This window comes from Rhinoraja longicauda, chromosome 13, assembly GCF_053455715.1.
Source record: "Rhinoraja longicauda isolate Sanriku21f chromosome 13, sRhiLon1.1, whole genome shotgun sequence".
Lineage (NCBI taxonomy): Eukaryota > Metazoa > Chordata > Chondrichthyes > Rajiformes > Arhynchobatidae > Rhinoraja > Rhinoraja longicauda.
The window spans coordinates 42,329,907-42,357,455 of NC_135965.1; the positions used below are offsets into that span (position 1 = coordinate 42,329,907).

At 38.6% G+C, this 27,549-nt stretch overlaps 3 protein-coding genes across 6 annotated transcripts in view; 2 read left to right on the top strand and 1 right to left on the bottom strand.

Moving 5' to 3' along the window:
• The window catches only part of gfm1 (G elongation factor, mitochondrial 1), a 44,754-nt gene extending 23,354 nt beyond the window's left edge, over positions 1 to 21,400 (top strand). Inside the window, exons 9-18 of one of the 2 annotated variants that reach the window (XM_078410851.1) lie at positions 373 to 510; positions 2,776 to 2,877; positions 3,340 to 3,396; positions 4,208 to 4,345; positions 7,322 to 7,404; positions 15,659 to 15,821; positions 17,290 to 17,434; positions 18,521 to 18,681; positions 19,327 to 19,380; positions 19,678 to 21,400. In XM_078410851.1, coding sequence (XP_078266977.1) covers positions 373 to 510; positions 2,776 to 2,877; positions 3,340 to 3,396; positions 4,208 to 4,345; positions 7,322 to 7,404; positions 15,659 to 15,821; positions 17,290 to 17,434; positions 18,521 to 18,681; positions 19,327 to 19,380; positions 19,678 to 19,809 — 1,173 coding nt within the window. In that variant the 3' untranslated portion in view covers positions 19,810 to 21,400. The remainder of the gene's footprint in view (positions 1 to 372; positions 511 to 2,775; positions 2,878 to 3,339; positions 3,397 to 4,207; positions 4,346 to 7,321; positions 7,405 to 15,658; positions 15,822 to 17,289; positions 17,435 to 18,520; positions 18,682 to 19,326; positions 19,381 to 19,677) is intronic. The other variant, XM_078410850.1, reaches the window with a different exon arrangement.
• lxn (latexin) lies at positions 8,154 to 14,062 on the bottom strand. The gene is made up of 6 exons (XM_078410852.1): positions 13,657 to 14,062; positions 11,741 to 11,806; positions 11,285 to 11,447; positions 11,043 to 11,179; positions 10,907 to 10,969; positions 8,154 to 9,317 (listed from the first exon to the last, which is right to left on the bottom strand). The coding sequence occupies exons 1-6, from the start codon at positions 13,873 to 13,875 to the stop codon at positions 9,180 to 9,182; spliced, it is 786 nt and encodes a 261-aa protein (XP_078266978.1). The 5' UTR covers positions 13,876 to 14,062; the 3' UTR covers positions 8,154 to 9,179.
• Positions 21,401 to 24,030: 2,630 nt separating the features above from the next.
• The window catches only part of mfsd1 (major facilitator superfamily domain containing 1), a 42,794-nt gene continuing 39,275 nt past the window's right edge, over positions 24,031 to 27,549 (top strand). For 2 of the 3 annotated variants that reach the window (XR_013548020.1, XR_013548021.1), the window contains exons 1-2: positions 24,031 to 24,280; positions 27,148 to 27,200. Coding sequence is in view for 1 of the 3 variants with exons in the window: in XM_078410853.1 (XP_078266979.1) it covers positions 24,118 to 24,280; positions 27,148 to 27,200 (216 nt within the window). In the remaining 2 variants the exon portion in view is untranslated. The remainder of the gene's footprint in view (positions 24,281 to 27,147; positions 27,201 to 27,549) is intronic. The other variant, XM_078410853.1, reaches the window with a different exon arrangement.

Genomic DNA, 27,549 nt, shown 5'->3' on the forward strand with positions numbered 1-27,549 from the left:
AGGCAGAGAAGCTATAAGCATGTGTCCTTCATGTATTGGAGTATGCCAATCACAGGGATTTTTAGAAAAGGGGCTTGTGTCTGCGCTGTATAGCTCTGAGTCTGACATCGACTCTTTGAAGTGAATGAATTTTCATAAATCTATAATATAATTTCAACTTCCAAAGTACTAAAAGTTATCACCAAAAAATTATATGCAGGATCTGTCTGATCTTAATGTAATGGAAAACTACAATTGAATTGCTTCCTTGAATTGCAATGTTGCAATTTTAATGTTGCAGAAAAAAATTCCACTACTGCGTAATGTTGAATTAGTGTTATGCTGATCTAAAATTATTTTGGTATTGGTATAATTTTCCTTTTCATTTATCAGGCAGGTAAATTTGGACAGTTAACATACATTCGAGTTTACCAAGGTATGCTAAAGAAAAGTGAGAACATCTACAACACAAGATCAGGCAAGAAGATTCGAGTGCAGCGCTTAGTTCGAATGCATGCAGATCAGATGGAGGTATGACTTCTGTGTAAGAAGGAACTGCAGATGCTGGTTTAAACCGAAGATAGACACAAAAAGATGGAGTAACTCAGTGGGACATGACTTCTAACTGAATGTACTAAATATTCTTTCCTGTATTTGTACATTTTTCAATTAACTTTTAATGCCAATAATTCTGCATCTATTGTTTGCTCATCCAACTCGTATCAGTTATTTTGAGATTATAATCAATACACTCTGGTAAGAAAGTTGAATTTCTTATTTAGAAAGAAATAAGTTCATAAGGCATAGGAGCAGAATTTGGCCCATCGAGTCTACTCGAGTCATTCGATCATTGCTGATCTATCTTTTAATCTCAACTCAATTCTCCTGCCTTCTCCCCATAACCTTTGACACATGTACTAGTCAAGAATCTATCAATCTCCATTTTAAAAATTCTTAAAGACTTGACCTTCACAACGGTCGTGGCAATGAATTCCACAGATTCATCACCCTCTGGCAAAATAAATTCCTCTTCATCTCTTTTGTAAAGGTACATCCTTTTATTCTGAGGCTGTGCCCTCTGGTCCAAGATTTTCCCACTAGTGGAAACATTCTCTCCACATCCACTCTTTCTAGGGACTTTCATTATTCGCTGTTTCAATATCTAAGTGCATTGTATTCCTGAGGTCTACCTGACGCAGAGGCAGGCATAACAGTTTTAATTGTCATGTTTTTGTAAAGTACATATTTGGTTGGTATTCATGCTTTGAGCATGTGCATCATAAATTGAAATTTCATAACCGAGATGAAGGTACTTGATCGTTTTATCTTCCGTTTAGTAATTACAGATATTGTTTATCTGATTATGTTTATTACATGAAGGTAAAACTAAAAATTCCCTTTCACCCATATAAAGCAAGTTAGACCCAATTTCATTGTGCATTTGGTGACACTTTAAACTCTACAGTGAGGGAATAAGTTGGAAGAAACCTGACAAAGTTTAAATTTCCTTCAACCTAGTCTCAAGTTATTTATTCAATGATGCAGAATTATGACACGAAGCTGGGGGGCAGTGTTAGCTGTGAGGAGGATGCTAGGAGGCTGCAACGTGACTTGGATAGGTTAGGTGAGTGGGCAAATGCATGGCAGATGCAGTATAATGTGGATACATGTAAGGTTATTCACTTTGGTGGCAAGAACAGGAAAGCAGACTATTATCTGAATGGTGGCCGATTAGGAGAAGGGGAGATGCAACGAGACCTGGGTGTCGTGGTACACCAGTCATTGAAAGTAGGCATGCAGGTGCAGCAGGCAGTGAAGAAAGCGAATGGTATGTTGGCATTCATAGCGAGGGGATTTGAGTATAGGAGCAGGGAGGTTCTGCTGCAGTTGTACAGGGCATTGGTGAGACCACACCTGGAGTATTGCGTACAGTTTTGGTCTCCTAATCTGAGGAAAAACATTCTTGCCATAGAGGGAGTACAGAGAAGGTTCACCAGATTGATTCCTGGGATGGCAGGACTTTCATATGAAGAAAGACTGGATAGACTCGGCTTGTACTCGCTGGAATTTAGAAGATTGAGGGGGGATCTTATAGAAACTTACAAAATTCTTAAGGGGTTGGACAGGCTAGATGCAGGAAGATTGTTCCCGATGTTGGGGAAATCCAGAATAAGGGGTCACAGTTTAAGGATAAGGGGCAAGTCTTTTAGGACCGAGATGAGAACGTTTTTTTTCACACAGAGAGTGGTGAATTTGTGGAATTCTCTGCCACAGAAGGTAGTTGAGGCCAGTTCATTGGCTATATTTAAGAGGGAGTTAGATGTGGCCCTTGTGGCTAAAGGGATCAGGGGGTATGGAGAGAAGGCAGGTACGGGATACTGAGTTGGATGATCAGCCATGATCATATTGAATGGCGGTGCAGGCTCGAAGGGCCGAATGGCCTACTCCTGCACCTATTTTCTATGTTTCTTCAATGCATTCTTTAAATATGCTTGTTCCCTCAGTTAGGTTTGAAAGCAAAACTTTTCTAGCTCATTGGTGGAAGTGGTTCAAGCTTTGCCAAAAGTTTTGTAAATCATCATATAATTAAGTTGAAAGGCATTTCTATAAACTTATTAGGCTGCTGCTGGTGCAAGTCAGAATTTATTTGCCTGTTTTGGGACATGATAATAAAACACTCTTGACTCCTGACTCTTCTCGCGATTTCATTTGAGGGAAAGGGAATTAGAATGATAGTGATTGTTAAATTGTTTCAATTTACATGAAAAATATCTTTACACTTGTTGCTTTTGATAGGATGTTGAAGAAGCTTATGCAGGTGACATTTGTGCTTTATTTGGCATTGATTGTGCTAGTGGCGATACATTTACTTCAAGATCAATCAGCAATCTTTCAATGGTAAGACAAGAACAAATAGCATTTACAGGCTTCATTTGATGAAATTGCAGTAATTTTATGTAATGGAAAATTCTGATTTATAATTTAACAATAAACATTTGTACACAAGTAAACTGAAACTTTCAATTAAATCTCTTCTATTGGCAAAAAACAAATCACCAGATAAAAAATTGTTACATTTTTAGTTAAATTCTGGTAGGTAAAATTAAATAAAGTTAATTCTTGTCTCTTTGCAATTGTTTATTTTTTCTACTTTTTGCAGTTGTACCAACTATTTTTCTTTAATTTTCAGTTTTTTTAAAGCACAGTATTTTTTTTTAAAACATTTGCTTGTTTAAAAAAATTAATTGAAGCTTAATTTAAAAAATAACCCATCAATGTGTATATTTCGCCTGTATTATAATAACCTATAATATCTGTGATATTACCTGTGCAATGCTAATTGTTGAATTTTTACTACAGGAATCCATTCATGTACCTGAACCTGTGATATCAGTTTCAATAAAGCCTGTCAATAAGGTGGGTTTATCTGCATTCAAACTCCTGAAATGTATTTTCTGTGTCTTAGGTTTATTCCATATCTTTTATTTCAACCAGCGAGCTCACTTTTTCCAGGTCATTTTTAGTTACTCTTGAGCTAACAAGAAATGCTCTAAATTCTCTCTACTATACCAGTGAAGAAAAATATTACAAAGGAACTTGTGAATTTATGTCACTCACACCCAACTGCAGATCAACTGTGAGTGGATTGGACAGAAGATGTACAAATCTGTACTAAAATCATATGTAGGTCTTCCAGAAAATCATTAAGAAAGATAACATTTTTAACATCAATTGGAGCCATGATGTAAAAATTGGATTAGCTAATGAACATTAATATCGGACTTAATTAAGGCAAATTACATTTGGTAATTTCCACCTCCTAATCTGTCACCTTATCCATCTGATTATTTTTAACAATTTATGGTACAATGTATTTACTGATTGTTTTACTTTTTGTTTGGAAACAAATCAATTATGGTTAAAATTGTGAATATCTGTAAAAATCTGTGCTGTTTTGGACTAAAATAATCAAATGCCGGCAGTAGACATTCTTAGTATTAAATTCTCTTTCATTACTTTTAAAAATCTAATAATATACTCGGTTTCCTAAATTCATAGATCAAAACTATTAAGCAGTTTTTTGTGACTCCCCACAATTCGTGTTATTTTGGGAATATGATGATGTAAATTTGCTGTGTATTTAAATGCACTGTTTTGACTGAATGAAAGTATTATTGTGCTCTAAAGCTTCAGAAAATACTTTATAGTCTGCCGTATTCTGTTTCAGAATGATTTAGATAAATTTTCCAAGGGAATTGGCAGATTTACACGAGAGGATCCAACTTTCAGAGTTACTTATGACACTGAGAGCAGAGAGACCATTGTGTCAGGAATGGGCGAATTGCACATGGAAATTTATGCACAGGTATTAAACCTTTTACAACAATGCTTTATCTAAATGTCTTGAGCTTTGATTTGGTTCATGTTTTATTAGCATTAAAGTCCAATATGAATGCAGTTATCCATCATTATAATGGACCGATGGGGGGGGGGGGGGGGGGGGGGGGGGGTGGGGGTGGGGGTGGGAATGGTGTCCATTAATACTGATTGCCCATGATTATCCATGCTCTCCAAAGATGCTGACTGACCCGCTGAGTTACTCCAGCATTTATATCCTTCATCATTGCACAAATGTTATTCGAAGCAATCGCTTGCCAATTTCTATGGCCTCCCGCAATGTAACTAGCAGCCTGTGTTCTTAAAGAGACAGTGTTGTCTGGTTACTATGGGGACGTTCCGTCCACTATAACTGAAACCCATTACAAAGAGGTCCGTATTAACGCAACTAGACAGTATATTTTAAGTGTTCATATTTTAAGTGTTCATGCTTTAAATTAAACACGTTTATACTAGCGTTTGAGTTGAGATATCTATACTTGCATATCGTGATGGGTTCATTGAAAAGTTGTGTAAACTTGTATATATGCCCAATAACTTCAGCTAATCTGAACTAAGAATTGTTTTGTTTTCCTGTAATTCAGTTAAAATTCTATTGATGTACACAACTTTGACATGCACTTTAATCTCCTCAATTAGCTGTAGCTGAAGTTCAATGTAATCGATTATTGGGCACTTCTTTCTTTCTCTCCCAAGGTCCAATCTACAGCAAAGTACTAAACTATCTCTTGTATGTTATTGACAAAGTTACTCCATTTGTAATGCCAATTTCTATTTGCATTTAATGATGGCACTGTAAAATCAACTGTGTGTATAACATTGCATTTTCAGATTTTTTATGATCTCATTCAAATTTACATACTGATATAGCTTATCTTGTCGTGATCCTGCTCAGTTTTAAACAAGCCACAGCAACCTTCATAATTGTAATGCAATTATTTGGAATTTATGGTAGCTTTACGGTTGCTAATTTTATGGATTGGTAAATTACTTCATGTACATTGAATATGCTTCATTGAACATGGATGAATTATATTAATCTTGACAGTTATAAAGATAATGGGTGAAGTGTAATTACCTTTCATTTTAGTGATAACATGTTTTTGAACCCATATAAAGCTTTTAGATAAGTGCATGATATTTTTCATAGTTTTTATAGTGTAAATTCCAAACTATTTCTGATTTTTAATACCCATCTGTTTTGAACAGTCTTTTTTTATCCTGAAATACAGAAGAGTTTGATTGATCTTTATTCTTTATGCAAAATCCAGAGACAATACATGATTTTAGAAAAGATTGCAACAATCTCATTTTGTGCAGTGTCTTTAACATTTTTCTAATACATTTCACACCAATGAGAAGGAAGATTCAGAATGAATGAAGATGATTAAAAAGCCTTGCCAGCATGTGAAGAGGGTTGTAGAATAGTAGGATGCAGGGTGGGATATAGAGCTGCAGTTTAGAGGGATATGGTGCATGAGACAAGGAAAAACATGCATACAATGTTTAGTTTGAATTTCCACGATTAGAATAGACCTTATTGTCACATGTGACAAGTTACAGTGAAATTCTTTGCTTGCATGCCATGCCAAGATATGTAAATAGTCGCACATAAAGGGCATTTACAAAGTTACAGATCCCCCCCCCCTCGTGCCTGTTCCCCCTTTGTCCTTCTCCCACTCCCTCACTGTGGTCCCCCCACGCCAGGTCCTCCATTGTCCATTGTTCTTCAACCTCCCTCCCCCACACTGTTCCCCCTCATGGCAGTCCCCCCCAAGCCAGTTCCTCCTTTGTTCCTTTGCTCGGCAGCTGCGTCCTCACTTCCACATGTCCGCCCTCATCTGTCGTCGACCGCCGCACCGACCTCACCACTAACGCTGCCAGGTCCTCTCCGGACGCCTCCATGGCGCCAATCCAGGCACCGATTGCTCCGTGGACCCGCTATTGTTTTTATTCAGATTCCAAAACAACATCATCTGATGAGACTTCTACTGTAAGTCTTGCAAGACTTCAGCAAATTATCCTACAACATTTCCGTCACCTCCAATGGGATCCCACTACTGGCCACATCTTCCCATCTCCACCCCTTTCTGCTTTCCACAGAGATTGTTCCCTCTGTAACTCCCTAGTCCCTTCCCACCCAAACAACGCCCTCCCCGGGTACTTTCCCCTCTAACCGTGAGATGTAACACCTGTCCCTTTACCTCCCCCCTCAACTCCATCCAAGGAACCAAACAGTCTTTCCAGGTGAGGCAGAGGTTCACCTGCACCTCCTCCAACATCTATTGTATCCGCTGTTCCAGATGTCAATACATCGGTGAGACCAAACGCAGACTCGGCGATCGTTTTGCTCAAAACCTTCACTCAGTCCGCCTTAACCAACCTGATCTCCCAGTGGCTCAGCACTTCAACTCCCCCTCCCACTCCCAGTCTGACCTTTCTGTCTTGGGCCTCCTCCATTGTCATAGTGAGGCCCACTGCAAATTGGAGGAACAGCATCTCATATTTCGCTTGGGCAACTTACACCCCAGCGGTATGAACATTGATTTCTCTAACTTCAGATAGCTCCTCTGTCCTTCTCCTTCCCCTCCCCCTTCCCAATTCTCCCACTGTCTTCCTGTCTCCAACTACATCCTTTCTTTGTCTCACCCCCTCCCCTGACATCAGTCTGAAGAAGGGTCTCGACCCAAAACGTCACCCATTCCTTCTCTCTGCTGAGATGCTGCCTGACCCGCTGTTACTTCAGCATTTTGTGATGTCTTGCAAGATAGCTGGATGAGTTCTAGATTAAAATTATGTACATTTTCAGAACCGACTTTGAACACTGGTTTCCGAAATACAGAACTATAACAAGCAATGTACATGTACTTTTTGTAGGTTCAGTATGATGCTCTAAAGAAGCCCAAAATTATGTTTAATTATTTTACTTTTTATTCACTGTCAGAGGCTCGAAAGAGAATACAATTGTCCATGTCTAATGGGAAAGCCTAAAGTTGCCTTCAGGGAAACCATCGCTGCACCTATTCCGTAAGTAAAGTTTCATATTATAAATTGACTCTTGTTTTAAATTAATTACCACCAATGTAAGCCATTACATTTTTGTTAGTCTTGTCTCATTAGAGCTGCAAAATACGAGCCAAATTTAAAATTTCTGACCTACCATATAGTTGAGTCCGGGATATAGTGGAGAAAACGAATGACAAAGGTAAGGGCTGAGTTTTGAGGAAAGAGTTGAGAAAATAGGATTAAAACAGATAGACAAGAAAGATCGAGGTGAAGGTAAAGCTCTAAATTCTGAAATTGCGAGCACCATTGTGAGAGTACCTTCACACCTTTGTGAGAGTACCTTCACGTGTGTGTGTGTGTGTGTGCGCGCGCATGTGTGTATATATGTATATGTGTGTGGGTAGACCAAAATGCTGGAGAAACTCAGCAGGACAGACAGCATCTCTGGAGAGAAGGAAAGGGTGACGTTTCGGGTCCAGATCCGTGTGCGTGTGTGTACATATATAATATATATGTATGTATATGGGTATGTGTATATATACACACTGAACTTTCTTTTTCTCATTTATTATATTTACAGTGTATTATGTTTGCATATTCTATTATGCTGCTGCAAGGAAGAATTTCATTGTTCTATCATATGACAATGAAAAACTCTTGAAGACTGCAGTGGTTCAAGCAATTAGTTAATCATCCCCCTTTTTAGAGTAGGAAGGATGAATATGGAGTTCTTGTTTTGGCAGCAATATCCATGTCCCATGCTTGGTTTGACAACATAAACTCAGACAATGTGGGCAAATGTCAAGTTTTTTAAAGTTTTTAAATTTTTTAAAGCATATGTACAAATAATAATAAACAACAAACTGATTATAGAGTTCTTACATAGCTTCAATTTTAAATTTTTAAAGAAAAAATAAAGATGAAAAGAGACTGAAAAAAAAAGACTATAAACTAATAGAGAAAAAGCACCAAAAAAAAAGAATTACAAACATAATGATTATGGGGATAGATCCGGGAGTTAGTGAGTATAGTTGTACATCCAACCCTAAACTCAAGTTTTAACTTTAGTTTTAAATTTTAGTTTTGTGACAAACCCATTTACTTTTTTTAAAATTCAATAAATGGAGACCATGTTTTAAAAAATAGATCTGGTTTGTCAATTAAGGCAAACCTTATTTTTTCCAAATGCAAGGTCTCGGTCATTTCCGTAATCCACATTTTAATTGTGGGGGTTACGTTTGAGTAAAATTAAATAGAAAATATTATCTGGACCCTTTGAATCGTCGTGGTCCAATTCATACACCCTGTTGGAAGGTGTGGAAATAATTTTATCTTCCGTTGCTAACTTAGTCCTCTTTATTACTATTTCTAGTTGATGAAAGAATCTGAAGTTGAGACATTGCAGCACTGGGTGGGTGAAATTGTGGGTGCTCTGGAGGACATTCTTAAAAATAAACATGGCTCTGCATATGAAGGAAGGATGCCTTGGATTACCAAAAAGTATTCATTCTTAATCTACAAAGAATACTTTGGAACATATCCAAAACAGATTATGTTGCATTATAAATTTAATTTGAAATAGTATTGACCATTCTTTATTAATAGAAATGCAACCTTCTTTAATGGAATGAATTATTGATGTTAGCAGTTATTTTCTTAATATGATTTGAGATTACACAAGTATGACTTCAGTATCTTGTACAATTTAAATGTATTTTAAAGCAGGTGTAAAAAATGCAATTTAAATTTTTGTGACTAAATTTGAAGTAGCATGGTTAAATCAAGTCCTGGTCAAACTAATCCCTCGGTACTTTGCGACCCATTCCCTCTCGCCTTCCAAATTCAGATTCAGTTGCAGGGGGTAAGCAAGTGTATTTCACATTTGGTGATTGTTTAGGCTGCCACTTCACGCTCATATTGCAAGTTATTATTTCCTGTTCGGGACAAAGAAAATAGCATTAATTCCATGTAATTAGTGTGTTTGCTGATCATTGTGAAAATAGTTTGAGTTATAACAATCTGCAGGAGGAACACAGCGGGCCAAGCAGCATCGGTGGGGGGGAGGGGGAGGAATTGTCGACATTTCAGGTCAAACCCTTGCATCAGGACAGAATGGAGGGGGAAGATGACCGGTAGAAAGTGGAGAGGGGCAGTGTAAGGCAGGGACTCATAGGTGATGGGTGGACCGAGGAGGGGTGAAGGATGATGGGCAGATGGACCCAGCTAAGGGGGAGTGGTGTTTGGAGACGGGGGCAGATAGGTGTGGATAAGGGAAATGGCAGATGGAGTCAGGGGAAGGTGAATGTGGAGATAGGTAGAAGGACAATAAAAGGAAATACAAGGGTTTTGAGTCATGCAAAGATGACAATGGCAACCATTAGGAAAGAGGAGAAGGGCAGAGAGAACAAGAACGAGACGGAGGGGAGGGGGGAGTCTGGGGGTATATTGTGTGCGGTTGGAGCGGGATGAAATTAAATGAGTGGTGTTGGAAGAGGGTATAGGAAAGGAAACAAAAATCGGAGGACTGGATCAGAAGAGAAGACACACATGGGAGGTACGGGTTACCTAAAATTGGATACCTCAATATTCATATTATTGGGCAGTGGAGTACTCGGGTAGAATACGAGTTTTTTTTCTACTAGTTTGCATTGAACATCACGCCAGCCATGTAGAACGCCAGGGATGGACAGGTCATTGTGGGCATGGAAAAAATTGAAATGGCTAGCAACTGGGAACTCGGGGTGTCTGTTGCAGAAAGAGTACGGGTGATCGGCAAATCAGTCACCTAATCTGCTCTTGGTCTGGCAGATGGAGAGGAGGTCACATTGGGAAAGTAGTAGATGAGATTGGAGGAAGTGAACCTGAAAGGATGGTTTAATTCCCTGGATGATGGTGGAGGAGGTGCAAGACCAGGTGTTGCCCTTGTGTGATTGCTGGGAAAGTGCCAGGGGTCAGGGAGGGGGAGTAGGAGGAATGAGTGGAAGAGGGAATGGTTCCTGCTGAAGGTGGAAAAGGGTGGAGAGGGAGAAGATGTACTCATGGTGGGTGGGATTTCATTGTAGTTGGTGGAAATGATGAAGAATGATGTGCTGGATGAAGAGGTAGTAGAGTGAAAGGTGAGGACTAGGGCAACTCTATCTCTGTTCTATTTAGAAGGAGGATGTGATCAGCAGTCCGACAAATGGAGGAAACATAAAAGAGAGCTCCATCAACCACAGTAAAAGGGCAGCTATGTTTCCTGAAAAAGGAGGACATTTCAGATGTCATTGATAGGCTGGCCTTATCTTAAGAGCGTTTGGTTGAGATTAAGAAATTGAAAGAAAGCATCCTGGCAAAAATTGGAATGGGAAGACATGTAGTCTACGAAGTTGTATGAGTCAGTAGGTTCATAGTAAATATCATGATAAATATTGTCTCCTGAGATGGTAACAAAGAGATTTAGAAAAGAGAGAGAAATGGCAGAAGTGAATTTGAGAGCAGAGTATCTATGGAAATAATCGATACTTAAAATTTTTTTTTTTACCTGGCTTGGGATTTCGTGGAGAAGAACTATGTAGGTAAATTGAAGAAATGTGTCTGTCCCGATCTGGAAAAAAGATATTTAATTATAAAAACATGTAATGCAAATTACACGCACAGTAATGATTTTGATTTCTCACCTGTTGGTTAACTTCCCGTATTTGAGCCATGTTGTACTTCAAAACCTCAGTAGACTTTTGCCACATGATATAGCTGGCACTAACCCTTGCCAGTTTCCAGATTGGTCTCATTTCAGGGGCTATAAATCCAAAATTATCTGATGTTGAGAGGGAAAATAAGATTTAAAGTCTGAATATTTTTGGAACATTTTTGTTAATGTTTAACAATTTGTTACAAAACAGGGGTAACTAATATACCATACCAGGAATATTGTTGCCCACTACAGGGTCCATCCGTTTTCTCAAATTGAGATAAAATTCATTATCTTTCGTGAAACCGTCTGAGTCTTTTAAATTACACTTTAGAACAGTGTCTGGAATTGATTTCTTATAAAATAATACCTTCGCTGTGCAGAATTCAGCAACCTATGGTGAGAGACAATTATTTAATTTTCAGTGAGTTTTCTCATACTACTTCCATTACTTGCAGTGTACCATTTATTCATTTGAGGAAAGTGCTTAGAACCATAGTTTGTTTACTTATTTTTTAAAAGATAAGGAAAGCTATCAAATGTCATTCACTTAATTTCCTATTGCCTAAAGTGCATTGTCAAAAGCACATTACCCAAAGCATATGATGTATAAAATCAGTTATTTTTTCTTTTGGTCAATGAATATTGCATGCATTACATAACTTTGCTCTTGTTATTTCTACTTACATTTGAGGAGGTTTCATTGTTCACTTCAAATTCAAGATGGTACTTGTGCCCTTCGTTAACCATCGTCTGGAGAGGAAATATATTGTGTCACCACAGGACTTTGATAAGTTAAATTTGCCCCTAATGTAATATACACAATTCACTGTGTAAATTAATCGCTTCTCATCACCACACCGTTTCAAAAATGGAAATAAACAAATTATGATGGGAACAGTTTCAAAAAAAATTCGCTCTCTAGAAGCAGTCCTTTCCCACCCTTACACATTAGAGGAACTCAATGTTTTTTTTGCCTTCATAAAAAGTGTAATATCTACTGGATTTGTACATCTTGCCAATCGCCACACCAAGATGTTGAATGTGCCCCTAAACATGGCCATCTGTATAATTTCCAGAGCACTGAAATCAACATGACAAATGTAACTGCCAAAATTATCTGTACATAGACACAGAATGTCAGCGGCTCAGGCAGCATCTCTGGAGAAAGGGAATAAGTGATGCTTCAGCTCGAAACCCTTCTTCAGACTGAGTGAGGGTCACCTCTTCACCTAATCACTGGGACAATTTACAATTATACCATGCCAATGAACCTACAAACCTTCTTTGGACAAACTATGTTTTTGGAGTGTGAGAGAACCCACACTGGTCAAGAGGGTAACGTACAATCTCTGTACAGAAAAGCACCCGTAGTCAGGATTGAACCAGGGTCTCTGGCGATATTAGGCAGAAACTCTACCGCTGGGTTCCACCATCCTCCCTAGCAGTCAAGGGAAGCAACAAATTTTGAAGAATCTTCTGCAAATAAAAATAATTGAAGGTGCACACCTCACCCTTGTGTTCACATCTAAGTCACCAAACAAACCCTTATGTAAATCATAATTTCTGGTTTGCTGTAATTAATGGCACAAACATCCATTGGGGTGAATAATGTATTAGTTTGGTTTGCATTACTCGTATAAATGTATTGTTCATATTGTATACATTCAAAGGTATCTTAAATTATGAGCGGAGTTGTAGTGAAAGTGATTTATATCATTTTATGAGATTGCATCCCAATATCAGTTTTGAACCAAATTCAGTTGTATAGAAGTGTGAATTGATTTTTTTGTACACTGTTCACTTGCTCACTGGGAATAGAATGAGGAGGAAGCAAAGTTTAAACATGTAAACTGATTTAAAAAAAAAAGACTTGTTGAAGAATTAGTTGTCAAAGCAGAACATGCAAACTTTGAGCTGAATATATATCGCAAAATTTGCTTTTAATTTGATTTCGAAGGTAAATTGGTATTTAGTAATGCTAAACATAAGAAAATTATTTGTTGCTATGTGCTGTAGGTTTGAAGACAAAATAGTTTTTAATGCTGTTAAATAGCCCAACCCACCCCTGGCGTTCGCAAAATAGAGGAGTTGTTGTTTTTCATCTCTATTAACAAAGCTCCTGGTGTTTACAGTTTAAAAATCGATTGTATGTACTGTTGATTTAGAAATAGGTGACTGATAATTAAAATTTGAACGCCATATTTAACTCCAAAACCACCATCTATTTTCATGTTTATTATAATGAGTTTGATATTAAAACTATAAATACTGGAAGTGATTTATGTAAACTAGTAACTTTAACGTAAGCTGATTTTCTGATTGATTCTGAGTTGTTATGTTATTAAGATGAGTTTTTTTGCAGTTTTTCTGAATCAGCAGCTTTCCACTAAAAAGAGGCAGTTGCCATTGCCTGTTTATGTGTTTTGCATTTCAATTCTTACTTCTAGTTTGCAACTTGATCTTGAGCTATAATGCATGTTTGAATAGTTTCCAGAAACAGCACATTTAGATTAATTTTCTGTTCAAAATGTTATGTCATGTGAAAACCTTTGCAAATAGTCTTTTCAAAACCAAGTCGTTGTTTTTTTTTATAGTCTTACCTCAAGAGATGCTTTCTTCAGCTTAAGTAGCTGATAAACTTTGTGTGGCGATCCATGATGGTAGTTTAAATAATGCATGGCCACACTTGCAGCTTGTTGAGCAGCGCGAGCGTTTGTAGGAATTTCCGTATTAATATCTGGAATCGCTAAATTATTTCCTTGTGATATTCCATTTAGTAATGATAAAAAACAACTGACTAAGCATAGAACTGAGTACATGTTTGAACAAAATCAGTGCGGAACTAAACTTTGAGTTCTGTCTTTTATAGCTGTCTATTGGCGCTTCAGTGGTTGTGTCAGTTTCACAACCTGCCCCGTGATCTTCATGATTGCACATTGAAATACTAATTTGCCATGATCTTAAAAGTTTGTCTACAATACTTGCACATTTCCCTTTTATTCATTAGAACTGCTGATTTTTCTGTTTATTCTGTGTATCATTATTTAACCAAAAGGATTTCCTTTAACATTTGAATTGTACTAAAGTTATGTTAAGCATCTAAAGGCTTTGTGCTACCTTTTTTCTATTCATCTCCCTTTTTGTAAGAGCCATAAATATTATTTTGTAATGCTGTCAATTTCCACCTTCAACCCTGTTAATACAATAAGCATAAGAGCAATATTTTTTTTTAAATTGGCTTGTCACTTGAGAGTGAAGAGAACCCATTGCAGTTTACAGGTTTATTTTGTATTCCTGGTCTGCGCTGATTTTGAAATCTAAAACAAAATACTTAGATATTCCCAAAAAAATAATTGCACGTACAATGTCAGATAATTGTAAAAATGTTCAGAAATTGTAGAGAAAAGTAGGTATGTGCAAAGCTTGCGAGGCAGTCATCCAAAAGAGCTATTTTACATTGAGAGTCCAATGTTCAGCCCCTGCATCTCAAACATCAACTTTAATGAAAGGTTATGTTTGTGTTGGGTTAGTTCGGCTGGTTGCTGTATTTTTGCATGGATGGTTTTGGCTATTTTTCTCCAACCTGGTAAATGCAATTTATGTTGCACATGATTAAATATATAAATGAAAAGCTGAATTGAAGTAAATAGCGATGAAACAATGCTATGCCAATCATAGTCTCTTGGAACTCCTATTTTCTCCTTAAAATCTATTGGCTCTTGAATTTGACAGTGGTTGTGAACAAGAATATTAAAGTTTTGATTTGTAGTTCTGAATTTGATTGGTCAGATTGATGCTTCCATGCAATTATTTGCCTTTTTGAATCAGGTGACTGCGATATTGATTGGTATGTGATGAAAATGTATTCAAGTGTAATTGTAATTAATGATTTGCACTGAGGTTTGGAAAAATCTTAGAAAATAAATTCATTTTAAAAAGTAGGGTGTCATAGAGGTTGCTAAAAGACAGCAGCTTTTTGCATCTTGGAAGAAGAATGTGGCAGGAGAAGTGGCTTGTGGTAGGATCTTGTGACAGCTGGTGTAAATGATGATGAATGACATGCTGGATGTGCCAAACTCTATCTCTGTTCTGACTGGAGGGAGATGGGGTGAAAACAGAAGTCTGTAAAAAAAAAAAGTGGAAATGAAAGAAAGGGTTCCATGAATTAACAGTGGAAAGGAAGCCACCTTTCTGTAAGAAGGAAGATATTCCAATGTCCTGGAATGGAATGCTTTGCATTGAGACCATGTGCATCAGAACAACACATCTCTCAACACATGCTCTTCAGCACCATATCTGCCATACATCTATACTCAGCCACAGTAGGAAAACTAATCATGTTTCTTTAGGAAAATAACTGCAGATGCTGGTACAAATCAAAGGTATCACAAATAGCTGGAGTAATAACTCAGCGGGTCAGGCAACATCTCAGCAGAGAAGGAATGGGTGATGTTTTGGGTTGAGACCCTTCTTCAGACTTTCTGAAGAAGGGTCTCGATCCGAAACGTCACCCATTCTTTCTCTCCAGCTTTTTGTGATACCTTCAATCACGTTTCTTTAACTTTCTACAAAAGCTTTTTGATTATTGTTATTTGTTCCCAGCTTTGAATTTACACATAAGAAGCAGTCTGGTGGTTCGGGCCAGTATGGCAAAGTTATTGGAATGTTGGAACCTCTGGAGCCTGAAAATTATACAAAGTTAGAATTTGATGACAGAACAATCGGAACAAATGTGCCGCAGCAGTTTATACCAGCCATTCAAAAGGTATGGTTATTATCTCTGTCTCATTTACTTTTTCATCGTCCATATTGTTTTCTTAATTTGACATCAGCAATATTATCAACCACCAAAATTATTAAATTTATATTTTTGGAGAGGGGGATAAAAATATAAGGTTTTGTAACTTCTTTTGAAGAGAACTTGTCAGAATAATTACTATCAATAAAGCATTTCCATCTGAAGCAAAAGGTTATGTTTCACAAAGTACTGGGGTAGCTCAGAGGGTTAGGCAACATCTATACAACATCAATAGGTGATATTTCAGGTTGGAATCCTTCTTCAGACTGCTTTTGGTGGGGGTGGAGAAAGCTGGAAGAGAGATGGGGGGGCAGGACAGTGTCTGGCAAGTTGGAGACAGGTGAGGGGGCATTTTGATTGGCGGATTGTTACACAAAGGCCAGAGATGAAAAGACAATAAGTGTGAGATAAGGAAATACTGATAGAAGAGGAACAAAATGTGAAGCCAGCAGAAAGGGAAAGGGAGAAATGGGTGTGGGCCACAGGCAAGAGATGGGTAAAGTGGGGAATGGGGGGGGGGGGGGGGGGGGGGGGTGTTTGTAAGGTGTTACCTAAAATTGGACAATGCAATGTTCACACTGTTGGTAGTTCACACTTTGTCTTTCCATCTCTGGTCTTTTGTCAACCATCTGCCAATCAACACCCCCCCCCCCCCCCCCCACCTGTAATTATCTATCACTTGCCAGACTTTGCCCTGTCCCCACCTTGTCCAGCTTCTCCCCCCCCCCCCCCCCCCCACAAGCCAATCAGTCTGTAGAAGGGTCCTAACCTGAAACATCACAGAGATGCTGCCTGACCCCTGAACTGCTCCAGCACTTTGTGTATTCTTTTGTAAACCAGTATCTGCAGTTCCTTGTGCCTAAAAGTTAAGTTTGCTGAGTAAGAGGCAAAATTAAAACTAACTAGAATACATGAAACCTATGGCACTGTAAGTAGATTTAGTAATAGAATTTAAAATATTACCGTACCATGTTACAAGATGTTTACAGTCCATCACAAGCGATTCTTCTCAGATATCTATGTTGATGATTCCTGCTCTCATCGGTTTCGCGTTCAGATCCATCATCACATCTTTCTGTTTCTATATACTTCTTCAGACACCCCTTAAATAATATTCATCTCAAATATATCTGATACCAAATTTCACATTCTAGCTGCTCAGTGAATTCAGTTGTTTCAGCTAGATATCCTTTTGCATGTATCAATGACTTGTTAATCTTTTCAGCCTTGCTTTCTGGATCTTTCTGGGGGTTTTTTGTTCTGCTTTCAATGATCACACTTCATTGTTATATCCATCTTGTTAAATCCTTTTCATTTGGAAGACCCACAATAGTTAACTTGCAATATTCCATGAAAACGTTTAGATCTTCTCTGTACATTTTTAAACCTTTTTTATGTGTTGCAGATGTCATAACGCTGCATGTTGTTTTGGCAGGGTTTCCATGAAGCCTGTGAAAAGGGTCCGCTGATAGCTCATAAAATCTCTGGGGTGAGATTTGTTTTGGAAGATGGTGCTAATCACATGGTGGATTCCAATGAAATCTCTTTCATCAGAGCCGGAGAGGGTGCAGTTAAACAGGGTCTGTAAAGTTCACAGAAAATAAGAAATAAAATGACATCAACTAGAATTATTCTCAATGTCCTCCACCCTTGAAATTAAAAGTGTCAATGAAACTTTTAGGTAACTCCTTCATAAAATTCTCAATGAGAAATAAATTATCGAATTGTATTAGAAATCTATTTTTGATCAACAAAATTTAAATGATTTTCTTCCTTTTATCAAACATTAATTTCATTTTGCATGTTTCTTTATGTTGATAAATGGAGCTCTGGCATCCTGGAAACGTCAGAAATTATATATATTTTTCATAAAACAGTTGCTACAAATGATTGTATATTTTTTATTTTGGGAACTTTCACCCCAAGTTCTTAACTTCCTTTCTTCCTCTTTGGTATTGATCTCAGCTTTGAATATATTGGCTGGGTATCTAGAGTCTCTGGACTAAAGAGATAAGTAATGTTGTGGCCACTACAATGTCATGCTTTTCTTGGAGATGGTGTAGTGAAAGTTTCTGGATGAGGGGATTATTCTTTGAGGAACAAAGATGAATTGACTCTTTTACCCTGGAGTGGAAAAGGAGAAGTGATCGTATTGAATCGCAAGATTCCACGATGCTGTGAGGATGAGAGACTCCAGAATTGTGGAACAGGATAAGAGGTTGTGCACTTAAGGCAGCTCTGGAGGAGGGCATTCCTTTTTCAGAGGGTTGAAATTAACCACAGAATTGAGAATGCCTAATCATTAGATATATTCAAGCTGGGTAGATTTTTGTACAGTTAGAGAATTATTCAAAATGGGATCACAAAGGAGGCTAAAGATCATATCCAACTTGATCTGACTAAATGGTGGAGCAACCTCAGGAGGTATTTGCTCCTGCTTTATGATCTCTGAGGCTCTTTTGATTCTCTGGCAGAGGGAACAGCCTTTCACCATCTCCATGTCAGTCTCACCCCAGATTTTAAGTTTTGGAGGTTACAGCTGTCTTCAAAAACTCCAATGCATGTAGATGCGGTCCAACTCCCATCAATTATCTCAAGACAACCCTTTATTCCTGCTGACTAGAAAATACAATATTAACTCCTCTCCATTTGATTCTGTTCTTCAGCTATGGAGAAGACAAGTTTGATTATTCTGGAACCCATTATGTCAGTGGAGGTCGTAGCTCCGAATGAATTTCAGGGAATTGTCATCGCTGGAATTAATCGTCGTCATGGTGTTATCACTGACCAGGATGGAACAGAGGGATATGTCACACTTTATGCTGATGTATGTGTTATACATTGCGTGTTTTTTGTGTATAAAATATGTCCAATTTCACTTTTGAGCAACCATGGTTTCATTTATAAAGATATTTTCCTCTTCTAATCACTGGTCATGGGTATGAAAATATGTTTTAAAGAAATAATGGTTTAGTACAAGATCCTAATTCTGGAAAGTGATTTTAAAGTGTTATGTAATAAAAGCTTTCTGTTTATTTGGTAGCAATATTTGTACATTTCTCATAACATGTAGCATAGGGTAAAAATATGAATATCCCAGCTGTTGTACAAAGAACTTGGAGACAACAACAAAAAAGGTGTATATATTTCCAGGCACATTTGCAGGAAAAGCACTAAATGCATCATAAAGAAAGAACCACGTTTATTGGGGAGCAACAGTATACTGTAGGACAGTAAATCCTATCACTGAGATCCAAATTCTATGAACAACTTTGTCACATGCTTTTATGATAGTGTTGTCAAAATGTATATTAAAAATCCAAATATAGAATGGGCTCACATCCTTGTCTTTTCCTTTCAATCTGTATAATTTTTTTTGTCAAGTTATAAAAAAAACAATACCAATTGAACGAGGAAATGGTTGTGGTTTTTGTATGGTCCAGGATGTAAAATATTTATTTTTACTTTACAGGTCCCACTGAACAACATGTTTGGATATGCCTCAGAACTCCGGTCATGCACAGAGGTAAATAACGAAAGAGCTGAATTTTTTTGATTCAGAATTTAATTTTTTTTCTCAAACATGGCCTATCATTCACTCGTTTCTTAAAATTAGTACATGTAACATTAAGATTGAAGGCGCCATGAGATCACCTATCAGTAAATAAGTAAATATTTTGGACTTTATTTTATCTTTTCTATATTGAAAATAAATTGAACAAGTGTATTAAAGTCTGAACTAATCAGAGCAAATGTAAGGAAATGGATGAGTACTTTAAAGGGCATAGCAAGCTTTGTTAACCATGTTTTGATTTTTTTTCAGGGTAAAGGTGAATACACTATGGACTATAGCAGATATCAGCCGTGTCTGCCCAGTGTGCAAGATGAGCTGATCAATAAATACCTCGAGGCAACGGGTCAACTGCCAACTAAAAAAGGCAAAGTCAAGAACTGAATATCCTGTAATTATCAGTTAATTTTTCAAGAATGTTGGCATCACTTCACAAGTCATCGCTGCATCTCAAGAAGTAGAGGAACACAGTGTCACTTTCCACTTATCAAATCAACCTATTTTTGAAGGAGTCTGATTACCAGATTATAACGCATGGACAGTTATTTCTTCATGCTGCACCTCTGAAATCCACTGCAAAAATAAACTGCTAGAGAAACCCAGTGGACGAGGCAGTATGGGTAGAAATGGACAATGTTTGGGGTCGGGATCCTCCATTGAAGCTGCTTGGAAACTGCCTCACTGAGTTCGTCCAGCTGTTTGTGTTTTGCTCAAAATTCCTGCATCTGCAGTCTCTTATGTTTAAAAAAATTACTGTTCTCTTAGAAATTACAATAGACATAAATCAAATGTTTTTTTGAAAAATGTGTTGTCTGAAACATTCTTGAATAATTGGGAAAAACCTGTGCTGTTTTTATTTTCTCTTTTGAAGACAATCCATATTATGTATGTTATATTTCCTAAAGTATTTATCTATTAAAGTACACAATTCTGCCTTCATTTTTTTCCAATTATGGTCTTTATAAAAATAGTAATTGATGGTTAATTTTCACTAAGTTCAAAATTGCATTTCGCAAATCTAATAAGTCCTGACTTGTGATAATTTAACGGGGTACCTCATTCATCAAAAAGTAAACTAATGTTTTAGTTATGCAATGTTATGCTATTTATTTAAATTATTTACCACATTCTGTTTTAATATTTCCTGTACAGTTTTTTTCTTAAAGATTATGCCCTTTTAAATATGCTGGCATATAAAAGGTGGGATACCATAACAAAACATTAAATCAATCTTGCGAAAGTGAATTTTAAAAATAGAAAATGCTGATTTAACACTCACGCAGCATTTGACAATAGGTGCAGGAGTAGGCCATTTGGCCCTTCGAGCCAGCACTGCCAGTCATGTGATCATTGCTGATCATTCACAGTCAGTACCCCATTCCTGCCTTCTCCCCATATCCCTTGACTCCATTATCTTTAAGAGCTCTATCTAGCTCTCTCTTGAAAGCATCCAGAGAATTGGCCTCCACTGCCTTCTGAGGCAGAGAATTCCACAGATTTACAACTTTGACTGAAACGGTTTTTCCTCATCTCCATTCTAAATGGCCTACCCCTTCTTCGTAAACTGGGGCCCCTGGTTCTGGACTCCCCAACATTGGGAACATGTTTCCTGCCTCTAACGTGTCCAATCCCTTAATAATCTTATGTTTCAATAAGATCCTTCTAAATTCCAGCGTTTACAAGCCTAGTCGCTCTCTGTTGTTCTTTCAGAATTCTAGTATCTGCTGAGTATTTTAAGCATGATCTATTTTTGTTTTAAATTTCCAAGGTTTATTTGATTCATATTCTCTTATCAGTTCCTCCTAAATATATAGAAGGTACTGAGCTACTTAACCATTACTATTTTTGTTCATTGGAAGTGAGTTTCTTACCTGTATTTCCTTCGATTTTAATAGCTCAGAACAGTTGAAAACACTGACATGACACATTAGAACAATTTGATTGTGATTTGAAGTAAGCCTTGTTTAATAAATCATAAGTATTATTTACTCCACATCAGCGGAATTTAATTCTGTAAATTATTGCCCTTTGTGAAGGGTTAAAACCTAAGCCGAAAACATTACAATTGAGATCAAGTGACATGAAGACATAAACAAAGAACTTTTTCTTCTTTTTTGCTCTGAACTTGAAATATTTGTTGCTATTATAAGTCATGTAACGCAAAGCATATTGAGTAGTGGGAATTTTATTTGACCATTATTTTACTTTTCACTTGTGTTAAAACAAAATTGCTACAAACACTCAATAGGGTAAACAGCATCTGTGGAAAGAGAAATGGTTAACCTTTCAGGTCTAAGACCCCCTCATCTTGGTTTATATTGTATTTGATATCCTTTGAACTTAATAGATTTGGTTTATTCTATTTAAACAACATTTAATTGTTAAACGTAGATAGTTTAGAAACTCAATGCTTTAACATTTTATTTTTCATTGATTTAAAATATCTTCTAATGATGTATTTTCTTATACATGAACACTTCCTTATCTGTGATGGTTTGAACATTTTCCTGTGGATAAAGTTGAAAAGTAAATAAATCATAGTGTAGCTTTTCATATCTACCTTGAATGTTGGTCTGCAGCTGTTTCAGGTGAGATATTGCAGTAGAATTGCTTATTTATGAGCTTTAAACCAAGAAATCGGTCTGTGTGTAGTCTGTTCCAAGCTATGAACATAATGAAATTCTATGGTTGAGAGTAGAATAGGAGACTATCCACTATGCAAGTTGAATAGTTTTGGTATAAGTGGTGATTGAGCTACTTTAGCATGTGCAATCTAATTCCTGGAAGTTTTTATTGTTGATTGTTTTAGTTTTCAAAGTTTATGCTTTTCTTATTTCTAATCCCTCTATTTCTGACAATGTTGACAATGATAATGCGATTTCTATATTTCCTCTTTCACAATCGGTGTTCGTTAACAACCTCATCTTTTCTCCCCGTATTGCTTTTTTGACAGTATTTTTTTCTTAAGTGTAGGATATGCAATAGAACAGAATAATTGTCTGGCCAAGTGTTTAAACTTTTAATTTATGAGCTGTAAATTGCAGGAGTTTTTTCCATTGGAGCGCTATCATAAATTAATTTATAGACCCACAGCACTGTCGGAGTTATGGTTATTCATGAAGATTGCTGATGAATGTTATTTTGAGGAACTCTTTAATTTTCGATGTAGTAGCAAGGAGCTGCAGATGCTTGTTTACCAAAGAAAGACAAAACGCTAGAGTTACTCAGCACGTCCATGTTCTCCAGAAATGCTACCTGACCCGCAAAGTTACTTCATTATTTTGTGTCATTTTTGGATGTTTGCTTCACTGTTCAGAAATGATCGCCGAGCCTGCGTTTGGTCTCGCCGATGTACAGGAGTTGACACCTGGAACATCACTGCCAGCCCCCCCCCCCCCCCCAAAGTCAAACCAGGACTTGATTTAACCATTCTACTTCAACTTTTGTCTCAACTTTGAAATTGCATTTTCCACGCCTGCTTTAAAATACATTTAAATTGTACAAGATACTCAATAGTTCAATATATAGTATAAGAAAATAACTGCAGATGTTGGTACAAATCGAAGGTATTTATTCATAAAATGCTGGAGTAACTCAGCAGGTCAGGCAGCATCTCGGGAGAAGGAATGGGTGACGTTTCGGGTCGAGACCCTTCTTCAGACTGATGTCAGGGGGGCGGGACAAAGGAAGGATATAGGTGGAGACAGGAAGATAGAGGGAGATCTGGGAAGGAGGAGGGGAAGAGAGGGACAGAGGAACTATCTAAAGTTGGAGAAGTCGATGTTCATACCACTGGGCTGCAAGCTGCCCAGGCGAAATATGAGGTGCTGTTCCTCCAATTTCCGGTGGGCCTCACTATGGGACTGGAGGAGGCCCATGACAGAAAGGTCAGACTGGGAATGGGAGGGGGAATTTAAGTGCTCGGCCACCGGGAGATCAATTTGGTCAATGCGGACCGAGCGCAGGTGTTGAGCGAAGCGATTGCCGAGCCTGCGCTTGGTTTCGCCGATGTAAATAAGTTGACATCTAGAGCAGAGGATGCAATAGATGAGGTTGGAGGAGGTGCAGGTGAACCTTTGTCTCACCTGGAAAGACTGGGTCCTTGCAATGGTTCTTTATTGTCACGTAAAATAGGAAGACTGCAGGGGGGAATTGACCAATATTCTGCATCTGCAAAATACCAATACGTCTACTTTTAGATACCTTTTACCAAAGTGCATCACCTGCGCGTGGCTCCTTGAGGGACACTGAACCAAAGATACTAGAGGAGCAAGATGGACCACTCCGTTGTAATCGCCTGCACTGAAGTGTAGCGTCACCTCCGCCATTTTAGTAAGCAAAACCCGCGGTTCGCAATGCCTCTCGCAGTGTAATCAGTGTTGTGGGGGGGACAGTGTGTGTGTTTGTGATGATACCATTAAAATGCAGAATATATCTCATCTGTCAATTCACAGATTTGTTGTTATTTTTCTTTTTAAATGTTTCTGCAAGTATCTGCCTACTAAAATGGCGCCGTGACGTACTCCGGTGTTTGGGTCGAGTTGCTCCTGTGGTATCTTTACATTGAACGCTCCCCGCGGTGCCGGAAGTCGCCGAGCGGTCTCCAGGAAGTGCGGGTCATGACCCCCCCCCTCTCTCACCCCCGCCCTCCCCTGATCACTTGAGCAGCGGCGGGCTGAGGCCGGGGACGCGATGGCCGACGAGGCGGAGAGAGAAGCTCTGCTGGGCGGACAGGACCGCCGCCCGGCTGACAGGCCGGCCTCCTGTTGCGACCGGGTCGCCTCGGCCTTATGCGACCCGCGGCGATGGCCTCACCGAGTCATGGTGCTCGCCCTCATGTGTTTCCTGGGTTTCGGTAAGTCCGCAGAGAGCAGCCGGTTCGAGGATCAGGCGCCCCCCCCCCCCCTCCCCACCACATCATGACATGTCCCCTCTCCCGAGGGTAGACACAAAATGCTGGACTCAGTAACTCAGCGGGTCAGACAGCATCTAGGGAGAGAAGCAATGGGTGACGTTTCGGGACGAGACCTTTCAGACCTTATTGCAGACTTCAGACAGATCTGAAGAAGGGTCTCGATCCAAAACGTCACCCATCCCTTCTCTCCTGAGATGCTGCCTGTCCCGCTGAGTTACTCCAGCATTTTGTGCCTATCTTCGATTTAAACCAGCATCTGCAGTTTATTTTTGCCTACCCCTCTCCCGGGGCATCTCCTTGGCTGATCCCCGGGACTCCTCCCGGCATGTGTAGGAAGGAAATGCCAATGTTGATTTACACCGAAGATAGATAAATTTGGATGACACTTTGTACTGAAGTTAGAGTCGTAGAGTGATACAGTGTGGAAATAGGCCCTTCGGCCTAAATTGCTCACATCAACCAACACGTACCAGCTGCAATAGTCCCCCCTGCCTGCGTTTGGTCCATATCCCTCCAAACCTGTCCTATCCATGTACCTGTCTATCTGTTTCTTAAACGTTGGGATAGTCCCAACATTAACAACTTCCTCTGACAGCTTGTTCCATACACCCACCATCCTTCGTGTGAAAAGGCTCACCTTTTGTGACCCTTTGTGTCAAGTTGATCACTTGAACTTAAATGCATCTTTTGTGAATGTGCAGGCAGTAATAGAGTTCTACAGCCTGGTCCACAACCTCCTAAATCTTCTCTACCCATGTACCTGTCAAAGTGTCTTTTAAACATCTGTAGTTGTACCACTTCATCTGCAGCTCTTCCACACACCTACCACCAAGTGTGAAAAGAATGCTCCTTGAGTCCCTTTAAAATCATTCTTCTCTGGCCTTCAATCTATGCCCTTTTCCTAATCAGATGTGCAGCACTTTGGTCAACGTGGGTTGTTTTTAAATGTGCTATACAAATAAAATTGACTTGACTTGACTTGACTTAAGTTTTAGACTCTCCGACCCTGGGGAAAAACTCTGATCATCCAACTTTTCTAGTGATTTTATATACCTCGATAAGCTCATCCGTCTGCCTCCAACACATCAGTATAGAACTGACCCACCCATTTCAGCCTCTCATAGAAACATAGAAAATAGGTGCAGGGGTAGGCCGTTCGGCCCTTTGAGCCTGCACCACCATTCAATATGATTATGGCCGATCATCCAAAATCAGTACCCCGTTCCGACTTTTCCCCCATATCCCTTGATTCCCTTAGTCCTTATAACAGAAGCCCCCCCAGTCCTAGCAATATCCTCATGAATATTTCTGCAGTCACCCCAACATAATGACCATCATTCCTGCAGCTGGGAGATCAGAACTGCACACAATACTCAAATGTGATCTCACCAACAACTTGCACAGTAGTAACATGATGTCCCAAGTCCTGTGCTCAAACCCCTAACTGATGAAGACCGACAAGTCAGGTTGTCTTTGCCACCCTGTTTACCTGTATCTCAATATTCATGGAACTGTACTTGTACCCTCGAGTCCTTGTTCTAACAGGTTTAATGTACTAAAATGTAAACACATTTAACATCTTAGTTAAATTCCCTCTGCCATTATTTGCCCCACTTCAGAGTTGATCAAAATTCCATTGCAGTTTGAGATAACCATCTTCACTGTCCACTATATCACCAATTTTGGTTTAATTCACAAACTTATCATTTTTAACACTGCTGTCCATATCATTAATTAAAAATGATAAACAACAATGGACCCAACACTGATCCTGTGACACACCACAGGTCTCATGCCTCCAATGTAGAACAATAAATTTCTACTACTACTTTTTGACTCCTTCCACCAAGTCAATGGGTAATCGCACCTTGGATCACATGTGATCTAACCTCCTTGACGAGTCTGCCCTACAGGACCTTGTAGGTAAAGACAATTAGCCACAACCTGTCCTCATCGGTTTTTATTTCAATTATTTCTTCATAATATAATATTTTCTCCTGCACATTCCCATCAATACCCTTGATTTTTCAACCATCCATCTGCAAAGGGGAATTTACCATTTCAAATTCACCTACTAACCAGCTCTGGGGAGAAAACTGGAGCACCCGGGGGGAATTCAGATGGTCACAGGGAGAACATGCAAACTCCATACCAAACAACTTTTGAGATCAAAATTGAACCAACGTAATTGGAACAGTGGGACAACAGTTTTACCAACAGTGTTTTCTATGCTTTCTGTGTGGCACTGTGCCTCTTGCTTTGTGCTGTACAAAACCTTTGGGTTCATGTGTGATGCTCTCTGTTATCTGTAGTATGTTTGTGGTTTTCAGTTATTCTACCAGCACAGTTGAGGATGGACTAAATCAGACTTTGAGAATGGAAATGTGCAGGAAAATGCTTGGAGGAAAATGTGCGAAGCCCAGTCCTTCGGTGATAATGGCAGGGTGTACTTCTTCATTCTATGTCGAAACCAAGCTCTGCTGATTGAGGAAATACAAATTGACACACATTTTTATCAAGCTATGTTATAATTTAATAATATAAGAAATCCAGTGCGGTTTACTGTTGACTGTGAATGTGTGAAATATGTAGTATCCCTAAATTGGGTGACACGGAATCGTGAAAACATAAATTCAGCATAGTTATTTTGGCACGGATGCTGCTGATGTACTGTGCAAATACTGAAGGGTGGCATTAATGTGTGAATGAAAGTAGAGTAAGTCTCCTGGAGTATTTTAGAGACCAGGGAGTAATGTATTTTCTAGTCTCTAGTCTTACATTTATCATCTTTTTTTTCTCTCTTACAGGTAGCTATTTCTGTTATGACAACCCAGCAGCACTGCAAACCCAAGTTCTGAGTGTAAGTTTAGAAAAATTGAATCGTTGAATTACTGACTAATTTTAGAGCAATGTATTGGAGTTTGCTTATTTCAGACTAAATTGAATTTCGTCACCTTTGGTACATTGAATCCTTAATATGTTCAGCTGAAATGCAGCAATTGTTAACTTCAATTGTTAGCCATTTGTGTGGATGGAACTGAGTTCTGGAGCACCGGAGGTCAGAGATATGGCTAAATTTGTTTTAAAAAACCCAGAAACTGTCGTAGAAGTTGTTCTTTCAATGGAGCAGTTTAGCACTCTGTCATCGCAGCCTTAGTTCTCCTGTACGTTGCAAATAATAAGGATGAGTGTAAATGGAATGACTCAGC

Excerpts from the sequence above, each read along its gene's own strand:
- lxn (XM_078410852.1), bottom strand. The coding sequence starts at position 13,875 with ATGTACTCAGTTCTATGCTTAGTCAGTTGTTTTTTATCATTACTAAAT. Across the intron at positions 11,807-13,656 it reads TGAAGAAAGCATCTCTTGAG|ACGATGGTTAACGAAGGGCA; the intron begins GTAAGACTATAA and ends TTTCCTCTCCAG. Across the intron at positions 11,448-11,740 it reads ACAATGAAACCTCCTCAAAT|GTTGCTGAATTCTGCACAGC; the intron begins GTAAGTAGAAAT and ends CTCTCACCATAG.